Source organism: Penaeus japonicus, unplaced genomic scaffold (assembly GCF_977035675.1).
Source record: "Penaeus japonicus unplaced genomic scaffold, GWHDUDI00000001_assembly GWHDUDI00000014, whole genome shotgun sequence".
Classification (NCBI taxonomy): domain Eukaryota; kingdom Metazoa; phylum Arthropoda; class Malacostraca; order Decapoda; family Penaeidae; genus Penaeus; species Penaeus japonicus.
In genome coordinates this window covers 9,049,530-9,062,029 of record NW_028234416.1, presented here as the reverse complement: position 1 = coordinate 9,062,029, position 12,500 = coordinate 9,049,530, and the positions used below count along the sequence as shown (strand labels likewise).

At 45.7% G+C, this 12,500-nt stretch overlaps 1 protein-coding gene across 2 annotated transcripts in view; it reads right to left on the bottom strand.

The window, feature by feature from the left end:
* The window catches only part of LOC122248256 (scavenger receptor class B member 1), a 54,616-nt gene extending 45,878 nt beyond the window's left edge, over window positions 1-8,738 (bottom strand). Inside the window, exon 1 of one of the 2 annotated variants that reach the window (XM_043008162.2) lies at window positions 6,988-8,738. In XM_043008162.2, coding sequence (XP_042864096.1) covers window positions 6,988-8,135 — 1,148 coding nt within the window. In that variant the 5' untranslated portion in view covers window positions 8,136-8,738. Of the gene's footprint in view, window positions 1-1,043; window positions 2,725-6,987 lie in introns of those variants that run through there. The other variant, XM_043008154.2, reaches the window with a different exon arrangement.
* Window positions 8,739-12,500: the final 3,762 nt, after the last annotated feature.

The following is a 12,500-nucleotide window of genomic DNA, read 5'->3' as shown; positions in this document are numbered from 1 at the left end:
AGAAGGATAAAAGGATAAAAGGAAAATTGGAAAGGAGAAGGGGAGCGAGATAGAGAGAGCATGAGATGGATAAAGAGAGAAAGGAAACGACCTCTAAGAGCTCTGCCTTGACTCGCATAAACAAGCACACACGCTGTCGCTCAAACTAGCGAGGATGCATTACCCTGAGTTCGTGGGTGGAGCGTAGGTGGTTATATGGGAGTTTTAGAGAGTACATGCGTTAGTGTTTGCGTGCGCTCGTGTAAATAAGCGGTGATGCAAGTTGTCGGTCTTTTCCTGTTCTTCTTTTTCGTTTTTCTTTTCGAATGTTAATATGTTCTTATTTATGTATTCAGACATATATCAATTGCCTTGGCATAATGGTATATGTGTGTTTTAAGTTACGAGAGCAAGGAAAGAAATGGGGGAGATAGAAAAAAAGAAAAGAGGAGGAGGAGGAGGAGGAGGGGGAGGGGGAGGGAGAGAAGGAGGAGGGAATGGGGGAGGAGGAAGAGGGGTAAGAAGAGGATGAGTGGGAGGGAGGATGAGTGGGAGGGCGAGGGAGCAGAAGATCAGTAAATAGAGGGCGAACACTGATAACTCGTATCACGCCATAACTCTGCCGTCATAACAACATTATACCGCACCAACAACCCTCCGGGCACGCCTGCTACGAGCGCTTCTCATGCCGAAGGACGTTCCGTCATCCTTGAGGAAATACCGCCCTCAAAAGTCCTGTGAAAAGACCCTCTCGGAAACTCCCCGTCGGAGAGCAATCTTACCCAAGAATTAAGTGTCTTCCACCCTTCTCTCCTTCGGAACATGAACACTTTCTTTATGTTCCTCGCTGCCACACGCATATACCAACCACTTGTTTCTTGCCGTACTCTCCACACCTCTTTCTTGGTAATGTTATAAAAAATCGTATATCGATTACAGAAGATGATAGAACATTCTTGCCAGCAGGAAATTAACTCGGGGGAAACCGAAGGCCACAAGAAAAAGAAACGACACCACAGCATTGATTATTTTGCGGCTTTGGGAAAAATCCGAGATTCACTCACCTCAGACCTCTGACCACGTGACGTAGCTTCGGGTCTCCGTTGTAGAAATGAGGGAAAGAGAAGCCCACGGAAGCCCCGAAGTAGCAGGGCTTCATGTCCAAGACACCTTTCGGAGGACAGCCCTGAGGACTGCAGTAGCAAGAGTTCTCGGGGTTTTCGCGGCCGTACGAGAAGATGTTCCTCGGAGGTACGAAGCGGTAGGCCTCGAGAGCGCCGCTCTGGACGGTACTGTTGTAGACGAGGGGAATCGAGCGACACAACTGGCCGTTGAATATGTAGAGGGTATCGTTTACGGACAAGCCAGGAGCGAAGCCATTGGCATCCGTCCCGCGTATTATGTTGCAGACGTCGTCGAACCAGAAATCGAGACGCTCATGGTTGTTCCACGACATTACCTTGTTCATTTTGCTCGGGTCGCCCTTCCCAGTGTGCATTACGTAAGGCGGTTGGAGAGTGTCGTTGAGGCCCGTCAAGAGACCGAAGAGCTGATGAGGATACGGCAGCTCCTGCAGCGTCCTCGCCCAGTCCAGGAATCGCGACTTGTGTCCCCAGAGTAATTCCCCGACTGTGAGCTGCCGAAGAGTGTCAAACCCGTGGACTTTCTTAATCACCTGGAGGATGGTCTTGGCCGCTGCCTCGCCCTTCACCATGTCTGCGGCGTTGACGAATGGAATATTGACCGTTATGACAACGTCATCTTCCGATCCGACAGAAAGTTCCGGTTCGAAGAAGTAAAGTGGCCTGCCCTGATATCCGACGGTCCCGTCCGCATGGTAAACCACATTTTCTTTCACTTCCTTCATGGTGTAGACGTAAGGGCCGATTTCCTGCACCCGCGGCCGATCCCCGGCCATGAACTGCTTCGGGTTGGTCAGGTTGAACACTCGCACGCTGTACAGGACCCTGATTTCCGATTTCCTCCAGACGTCGTCCTTCTGAGACCCCTCCTTCATGACCAGCGCGTCTACGACCGCACTGTGCACGGCGTTATCCCACCACGCCCACAGAGCCAGCAAGGTCAGCAGACTCAACAACATCATAATCAGCAGACATCGCCAGCGACAGCAGCAGCAGCACCTCCTGTTCTTCCTGCTGGGTGCTGCTGTGCCCATCAGGTCGCTCGTCTCGCCGAGAGCGTGCTCAACCTCGCGCTCGTCATTACTTTGGCAGACCCAACACCTGACCCTCTTGCTGCGAATTCGAGCCACGAGCTCCTCCTCCGTCAGATACTCTTCCTCTTCCTCGTCGTCTGTGGTTTCTTCCTCTTTCGAGAAAATCGGTCTATTTCGGTGACGTTCCATCCCGTCCGTTTACGATAGGCCTATTCGCAAATCAAGCACTCGCACTGAAAGCTGACACACACTTGACACAAAGCCGCCTGTTCACACCCTAACACATTGTCTCTCTCAGTCCATCTTTCCACGTCAGGACGAACGCGAAACACGTTCCTGTTTTACCGGACCACGAGGCGTCTGACGTCACACTGTCAGCGCCACCGCCGCCACGTGTAACCCAACCTTCCACCGGGAGGGACAAAGCCACATTGACACAAACACGGAAAATATCCGGCCGGTGTTTGTTGTGGAAATGAGACTGATAAGAGGAAGCTGGTCGAGCGAGTTCCGGCGCGAGAGGATTCGCCACGTGCACACCTGTCCGCGGCGGGGGACTCGGACGCACTGACAACGCACAATCCAACTATTATCGTGTAAAGGTAAGACTCGCCTTATCTCTTCACGGTATAGATAGAGAGAGACGCAAACCCCGATAACATAAACACACGCCGCTCGTATCGACACACCTGGCGAATATATATACCGGTTGCCTTCAAACCTGTTGCTTATTGTCATTTATATGTTGGCGTGGAAACACATAATCTATATTCGTGGGCGTTTTCGAGGGCTGCAAATCAACTTGATTACTAATCTACCATACTGAACTTTATTTAGACAAATATTGTGATCAGACAGAGCAAGAAATTCTCTTAATACGCTTCAGTTTAATCAATACGTATCTGTTTACTTAGGTAAACCGACAACCTCCATTATTCTCCAGCCATTCATCTAAAATACAGATATAAAAAAGTAAAATTCACAAGTGATATAAAATCAAATGTTCAAGTAAGGCGTAAAACTCTGTGAAGGACAGGACAACCACAAGACGACGAGCCTCAGCCGAGCGTAACCGAAATTTATTCCCAAAGGCAAATCTAACACTGAAAGCGGTCAGCATGTGTTTACACTACAGCAGACATTGGTTTTCCGACATCCGTGCACCCGCTCACTCGGCGGTCGCACAGACACGCACGTGTGTGTGTCTGTGTGTATGTGTGTGTGTGTGTGTGTGTGTGTGTGTGTGTGTGTGTGTGTGTGTGTGTGTGTGTGTGTGTGTGTGTGTGTGTGTGTGTGTGTGTGTGTGTGTGTATGTGTATGTGTATGTGTGTGTGTGTGTGTATGTGTGTGTGTGTGTGTGTGTGTGTGTGTGTCTATATATATATATATATATATATATATATATATATATATATATATATATATATATATATATATATATAATTTAAGCAAAGGAATACGCAAAGGAAAATCTGTCTCTCTCTCTCTTTCTCTCCCTCTCCCTCCTTCGCCAGTCGGAAACCCTGGGCTTGTTATCTGAGCATTGGCTTGTTCCTCCCGGCCAAACATTTACGCGCACAATTGAAGGCCTTATGACATTGTTGACTGAAGCTTTTAACAAGATCATATCAGCAACAAAACCTAACTCATACCCCGCACACTTGGGTCAACAGTCGGCACGTGGGGCTGCCTCCTCTCCTCCACCCTCCCCCTCCTCCCCCCTCTCCTTCACACCCCTTCCATCCTCCATACCTCCCTCTCTCTCTCCTCCTCCTCCACCCTTCCCCCGTCTAACTCCCCCTCCTTCCCTTCCCTCCATTCTCCCTCGCAACCCCCTCCCCCCCATTCCTCATGCACAAACACTCGCAAACTCGTAAATTTCCCGCCCCGCCCCCCTCACACCCCCACCATCCCCAAGGCCGTCTCGCTCGTAGAATCGGCGCGACTTGGGAGACTTCTTTGAATTGTTCGGCTTTTCCGATGATTGAGAATGAGTCGATTGCGCCTTTATATAAAAAATTGAGACATTTTATAAAGTGGGTTTATAGACCTCACTAAAGCAAATGACCTTGGCGGGTAAAGGTATTGATGTTCGCATTTTTTTTTCTCTCTCTCATTCTCACAATGACAACCGCATCATCGGCAACCTCTCACTTACGACCGCAAGTTTCAACATATCTATACGTTGTTTTTAAAGTGAGTGGATCCGCTTTTATGTAATACGGATTTAACCCTTATAGAAATAATAACTACTCCTCCCCCCCTGCTCTATTTCTTCTTCATCTTCTTCTTCTTCTTCTTCTTCTTCTTCTTCTTCTTCTTCTTCTTCTTCTTCTTCTTCTTCTTCTTCTTCTTCTTCTTCTTCTTCTTCCTCTTCCTCTTCCTCTTCCTCTTCCTTCCTTCTCTTCCTCTTCTCCTCCTCCTCCTCCTCCTCCTCCTCCTCCTCCTCCTCCTCCTCCTCCTCCTCCTCCTCCTCCTCCTCCTCCTCCTCCTCCCCCCTAGTCCTCTTTCTCTCCCTGCCTCCTCCTCTTTCTCTCCCTACCTCCTCCTCTTCCTTCCCCCGTCCTCCTCTTCCTTCCCCCCTCCTCCTCTTCCTTCCCCCTTCCTCCTCTTCCTCCCCCCTCCTCCTTTTCCTCTTCCCCCACTCGGCCTCCTGAAGGTAAGGATAGCCGGCGCCTCAGATCCTCTCTTCAAGGGGGTGACGTGACCCCCAGGCACCGGCACTCGCGCTTTCCTAACCTAGCTCCATGCAGCGTTGCTTCACTTTATTGTAGCTCCTTGAAGTCCTCTTACCGGCCTCCTATAGACACGTCATAAAGAATGTAGACCCTGTGAGATATAATTTTGATCTATTTCGTTTTTACTTCCACATGGACTACCATTCCGTACCGATTTCACCACGGCTATATCTTCCGTTATCGAGCCTAGGTCACACCTATCAATTTGAAATCTTATCAAGCGAGTCCGTAACAGGTGCCGAGAACCGGACAAAGACGGTTTACAGTCCGCCACTTATTAGACTTCTATCACCTGTCCCTCTCTATCTTCTGAAGGACTTTTCTCTTACGATGGTAAGCGACACGCGTTCTTACGTAATTGAATTCCCCTCTGGCTGTTTACGTTACTCGTTTTTTTTTGTTTTACGAATTTATTGAAGAGCTCGTTATACCCGCCCCGTGTTGAGACGACTGGAACGAACACCCAGTCTAAATATTTTGGAGAAACTGCGTTCATGATATTAGAGGGTCCTTGCGACACACTTCTTACTTCTAAGGCTGTCAATCCGGTGGTTCGACACCGATATCCTGCTTAGATAAATATACGGTGTTGTGTCCATTACTGCGGTTTTGACGTCACAGGTGAACTGGCTTAGATATGTGAATTACTTTCTTACTTCAGATATACGCATTATTTAAATCTAAGCAATGTTATATTCTTATTTATCTAACCAAATGCATTGCATAATAGATAATAGTCTATGATCTTTAGATGTAAAGAACACCATCATACTCCATAGCGCTTAATCACTTAATTCGTCTAGTGATATGTAATCATAATCGATGGCAGATTACCTTTAAAGTGACAGTATCATTCCAATGCGTTGACTCATGTCTCATTAATGCCATATAAAAATAAACAAAAACTTTCACAACAACCGCGTAGAAAAGTGGATATCCAGACCCAGTTTCCCACGCCTTTCCAACCCTGAGAAAGGAGAGGATACGCCTGGAAGAAAAACATACATGCACCACTGCTTCGTCGAGCTGCTTTGCCGTATTGACACCGAGTTGGCCATTCATCCGCGCCGAGAGGGTACGAGCTGAAACATCGCGTGAGGTAAGAATTCCCACTTATTCATATGCAAATTTCGCTCGAGGATCTGACCAACAACGACAAGATCAGAGGCAGCTGTGCTCGCACTTCGATTTGTGCGTAAAAATCAAGTTTCGGGTGACGCAAGAGTCCAGTCGGCAACACTCCAGACTAAGCCTACCTTTTCCTTTCTAGCCTCTCCCCTCTTCCATTCCCATAGCCCCCCACATCCACCCCCACCCGCCACGCGTCCATTAACCATCCCGACAGAGTGTGGGGGACTCGCCAGCCTACACCTGCGCGCTCGGGGAACCGGGCAACCGGGTGTCCCGCCTGACCACCGACATCTTCCTCCAGCACCAGCCGTCCGTGGAGAGGACCTGTCTGAAGACCTTACTCTCTTCGCCAGCCTCTTCCATCATCTGGCACTTGAACCTGGGGTCGTTCTTGATGAATGGAATGCCCGACCCACCCCTTACCTCATGCACTCCTTGAAATGAGACTTCCGATGTCTCGCTGCGCCGATAACCCTTCAAGATCATTGTAAGGGGGGAGGTCAGGAAGAGAACCCAGTATTAAGTGCACGGGCGTTTTATTGGCGGTACCTTCGCTCCCACGAAAAGTATCATTGACTCGTAATGTGGAGATGCAACTTCAGGAGAAGCCGACCTACACTTGGGACGGGATTTTCAGGTCGCGCAAGAACGCTTACTTGTTTTACTCGCTCGCACGACGCAGCTGAATTAACAACTTCATACTGCGGTGCATTATCTTTATTTGGCTTTCCTTATTGTAAGAATTATATATGTTTTTGTTGTTTTTACGCAGAAGAAAGTAATACAGCATTGAAAATAAACCGTGGTCGATTAAGATGATAAATTTCCCAGGCGCGTTGTAGAAAAAAACAAGGAGATACAAATAAACGCAAGTCACTTCCAGTAAACATGTAAATACGACCCGAGTAAAGTTTACTGATAGTATTACTAATAACACAAACATCAGAATAACATTGTTCTTACCTGAGCCCACGGACGACGTGCCTGAGCTTGGGATCCGCCTTGTAGAAGTGCGGGAAGGAAAACCCGACGGACGCGCCCCAGTAGCACGGCTTCATGTCCAGGATTCCCGTGGGAGGGCATCCCCCGCCGCTGCAGTAGCACGAGTTGTGCGGGTTGGCCTTGCCGTAGGCGAAGACGTCGTCGGGCGGCACGAAGCGGAAGGCGGCAATGCCCGACTGGAAGACCGTTTCGTTGTACACCAGGGGGATCGCTCGGCACAGCTGCCCGTTGAAGATGTAGAGGGTGTCCTGCTTGCTGACCCCGGGCGCGAACCCGTTGGCGTCCGTGCCCCGAATCTCGTTGCAGAGGTCGCCGCTCCAGAAATCGAGTCGCTCGCGGCCGTTCCACGCGATGATCTGGTTCATCTTGGCCGAGTCGCCCTTGCCCGTGTGCATGGTGTACGGCTCCTGCATGGAGTCGTTGAAGCCCACCAGCAGCCCGAACAGCTGGTGCGGGTAGGGCAGCTCCTGCAGCGTCCTCGCCCAGTCCATCACCCGCGACTTGTGGCCCCACAGCAGCTCGCCCACCGTCAGCTTCCGCAGGGTCTTGAAGCCGTGGATCTTCTTGGCTATCTGGATGACCATGCGCAGGAAGCCCTGGTCCTTGACGGCGTCGGCGGCGTTGACGAAGGGGATGTTGACCGAGATGATGACGTCGTCCTCAGAGCCAGCCGACATGTCCGGCTGGAAGAAATACAGCGGCCGCGTCCTGTACGTCACCGATCCGTTTTTGTGAAACTTGATCTCCTCCTTCGACTCCTTCAGGAGATAGACGTAGGGCCCGCGTTCCTGCACCCGCGGCCTCGCCCCCGCCATGAACTGCTCGGGATTCGTCAGGTTGAAGACGAACACCTTGTAGTAGACGGGCACGGGCGTGTCCACCCAGGCCTCGTACTTCTGGCTGCCCTGCTTGAGCACCATCTGATCCACGGCCACCGAGTGCACCACCCGGTCGTATCCCGCCAGCATGAAGATCACCGTGGCAGCGCACCACAGCGCCACCATCCACAGGCAGCACCGACATCTCGCGTTCCTGTTCACCCTGTCAACCACCGTCTTCATGCGGTTGTTGCCGTAGTTGTCAAAGCTCTCCTCGGCCACCTCGCCCATCTTCGCGGCGCGGGATCGATCACGAGGGAGATGCTTGGCGAGAGGTCGTTACAACGAATTCCGAACTTCGCGTCTTCACACGGTCGTCTTGGGCATCCCCTTTGCTGCGTCGCTCATCACCCTCGAGTTGCCCGTTTCATGGCACGAATCTCGCTGCTTCGCTTTCGACTAGTCACTTCAAGCTGTAATTAGTTGACATTTCGAAACGGCGCAGGAATCCAGTCACGATTTGGTAATTAGACGGTAAACAAAGACGCGTTAGGATAATCCTGAAATTTTCTATCCTAAATTTATGATATCCAGGCGTCTAGTTATCGTTAAAAGTCCTTATTCAAACAGGGACAGAGACTTATTGAATTTCTGTATACACAATAAATCACAAGTCAATTCTCCACTCAACAATTAATCACGAGCCCAAAAAGTTAAGAGATAAAATTCACATCAAATCTCCACATGACACAAACTCGTTCACTCTACAAGTCAAACCAACGCACTTAATCACTTGCCCAGTGCACTCTTCAAGTCATAAAAAGAACGTTCTTGTCACAAATCCCCAGCTAATGAAAAGCGCATCATGGTGTACGGATAGTGGATGGCAGGAGACAACTAACACCTTAGGAAAAATTGAGAGTAGCGCTCAACCGCGATGCCGGAGGTTTCTTGGCCGGTTGTCGTACCGGGTGAGTGCTTCCATATAAATTGAAATTACGCTTTTATTTTGTTGCAGCGGTATATGTATTTATTTTCATTATAACAAGTGATATCTTATGTGTCATAAAATTACAAATGGCGTTATTAATTTACTCGAAATTGGCGAAATAAAAGTATTTTTATTTTTTCGTACATCTGGCAGCTGTTATTTGACATGGGCCTGAAAGATCATCGTGAATTTAATTTCTCAAATTAGTGTAGATCCCTTCGATATATCCAAATGGGATATCATAATACTAATATAAACACATTCTTGTTCTTAACTACATTCTAATCCATCAAAACAACTGCATACGATACGCGAAATATCTATCCAAGGTGGAAAATAAAGTCAGCAAAAAATGGGAATAAGTAACTGCCCTCGCCCAAGAGGCTCAACTGCCTGAGGTCATTTTCCCCACGAGCCGGAGTTTCATTACCTGATTTTCTGAAAGGGATTTAACACACAAAGAAACGTCAACCATGGGTGGGACTATATGAAGAACACTAATCAGAATGCGACCAACGTGTTACATTCGCATGATGATCGTAAACCTAATCTTAGATGAGTAGTAAATCCAAGAAAAAATGGAAGATTTTGTATATGTAAAACACTCGTCAGCAACTGGCTTTGTACCCATACCTCATGTTGGTCACAATGGGTATGGAACACCCACCTCCGCCTCTGTGTCTGAAGATGGGCCCATTTTTTCGCTCCGTTATTGTGATGTTATTTATGTTAAATGTATATCGAACATTTTTAGAATCGTTCTTTTTAATTTATTGATTAGCTAAATTGAGTTCAGTTGTATGCGGTGAATAGTTTCATTTTCTACAGAGTAATTTAGAATACATGCTACAAAAAATACTATAATAGTAAAATCTTCCATTTGTAATTCATTGATGTGATACATACATCTCTCTCTCTCTCTCTCTCTCTCTCTCTCTCTCTCTCTCTCTCTCTCTCTCTCTCTCTCTCTCTCTCTCTCTATCTATCTATCTATCTATCTATATATGTATGTGTGTATGTATGTTTATACAATCACGAAGTAACACCCTTTTTTTTGAATAACGGCTTAGGTGTTTGAGAAGTAACGTCAGCATGTGTTAGGTTAGAGGTGTGTTAGAGGTGACAGCGCAGACAACCTGACCTCATTTTCACTCCGTTTTGTGAGATGGGCTGATGCTCCCATTTTTAAGTTTTTTTTTCTGTCATTAGTCATATTGTTATCGTAATTTTTGGATGCATATAGTCTACGCACGCAGGGTTAAAGGAGTAAAAAAATGCTTTGTGTTGGCCTACTTAAGAGAAAGCAGAGTAAGAAATCATACGGTAATTTGGGTAATGGCATTATTTGGAAAGACTTTAAATATATGTGATGCTTCGCCGTGTTCTAGGTAGATATTTGACGGATAAAATAAATAATTGCTTTCTATTCTATAAACTGCCTACCACGTGTTTTTCCCCCTAGGGATGATATTGAAAGAAAATCAAACTATAAGAAACCTATTCGTAATACAGGTAGCAGCCAGTAGACACTTAGAAGGAAAACAAAATAAATGGGTTTATAACAACATGTGTTCACATTCTTTGGCCTATCTTGATATACAAAAACGCTCAACTCTTTATCTCGTAAAAGAGGACTTTACAGCTAGCACGAACAACCACTTGACTGAGCTTGTCTGGATTCAAATCATATATGTGGACACAAAGCTGAACACGTGTGCCTGGCCAGATATATAGCCTGATTCACCCGATCTGTGCCATGGGCATATTTGTGCCATGTGTTCATGGATAGGTGTAGGGATAACGCACTCTACCTTGTTGATAAAATTGCAGAGGGAAATGCTGCACCCTAAATAATGGTTAGATGTGATTTGATTTATTTTGTTTGTGGTTCCTAGATGTTGGATAAAATTGAAGAAAAAAACATACTGACTTCAGTTGTCTTACTTATCTTATACACTGCATTGTTTTTTGATACGATGACAGACGAAAACGTAATACATTTGATCATAAAATCATTTCATAAAACCATTATATATATATATATATATATATATATATATATATATATATATATATATATATATATATATATATATATATATATATAGTGTGTGTGTGTGTGTGTGTATTTATTTATTTATTTATTTCTAAGGATATATGCATGCATTTGTTGATATTGTAAGAGTTTTATTGTTTATATTGAATTAGTTGACTATGCGGAAAATACTTTCATAAATATTGGGATTATTTTTATGGTGACATTCCTTTTATGTTGTAACTGTATTAAGATAACCTTATTTTTTTTTAGAGATTTTTCATTTTAACCAAATATATATCACAAAGATTATTTGAATTATATGACATTTCTAGAGTGATACTACACTATGAGAGAAAAAATATAGATAGTAAAGCTTACTGTAGACTAGGTACATAGGCCTATAATACAACGAATTCGAAATACTTAACCTAAACTCAAGCAAAGCGATCTATAAACCGATCAATCAGAAATTCGATAAGGCATTTCTGATCGAGAGTCAACTTCAAGAAGCATCGTCAGCCAGAAACCAGTGGCTGAAGCGTCGATAAATATTTGCCGAGTCTAATCACCAGCGAAGCACTTCTGGCGGACGCAATCAACCAGACAAAACAACATCTTTGTACCGAGATATACTCCTGAAATGAGCATCACTATCTCATCCTGCGCTGAACGGGTCCGCGAATACTAAGAACAAGTAGATCTATCGCTTTTCAATTAGTATTAAAAGCGATTGCAGCTGCGCATATCATAGTCGATGTGTGCTCTCTCTGCAGCTGCGTGGTATATTGAGAAAGTTGCAGACTCGTTGTGCGCTACGATTCACGCCGCGCCGAGAGAAAGGAGAAAAAAGTGTTTTGGGGAGTTATTTGTGTTTCAGAATATTGGTGTTGTTACTTGATAACGGCGTCGGAAATGAGGGTAGCTGAACTCTGTTTTTTTTTCCTTTCTTTTCATTTTCTATCTCACTTTCTCTTTCATGAATAGATATACATTTGTGTCTAACTCTGTTTATTGATCTATCGCTTTATCTGTATATATATCCAGATATTTTCTTCTTTTTTTAATCTTTCGCACATCATAAGAAAATGTTAAAGAACCACTATACTTGTGTTCATTAATCCTGACGCGCATATAAGCAAGCAAACGCAAGATGGAAGCAAAATCAACACACCGCGAAGCATGAAAATAAACAACAAACGAGACCTGCAAATTGAATCTGCAAGTGAAGCGGAAACGTTGCAATCAGAGAGACAACGACATCAATCATTCTAAAGTTCATTTCATCAGGTAGAAGGAGCATTCTGTCTGCGAAGTTCACCGCGTGCAACAAACAAAGGGACCAAGCTCTATGTTGCTCTTTATTTTCTCGCAACATTTCGTGTAGATTTTGGCTGTATAAACGTTCTATGTATTATGCAGTCGGGAGAATGATCAAAGGATGCCGTAATCCTCTCGCAGTTTGTGCCGTGAGTCGGTATCTCTGTGTACTTGTGATAATGCGTATGCGAACATAACTCCGCGTTTAAAGTACTTTATTGCTTTCGTTTATAATGTACTTGCAGTTCAAGCCCGATGAATCATTCAAAAGTTGCCCTTGAGTTTGGTTTTCGACCGAGATCGAAACAAA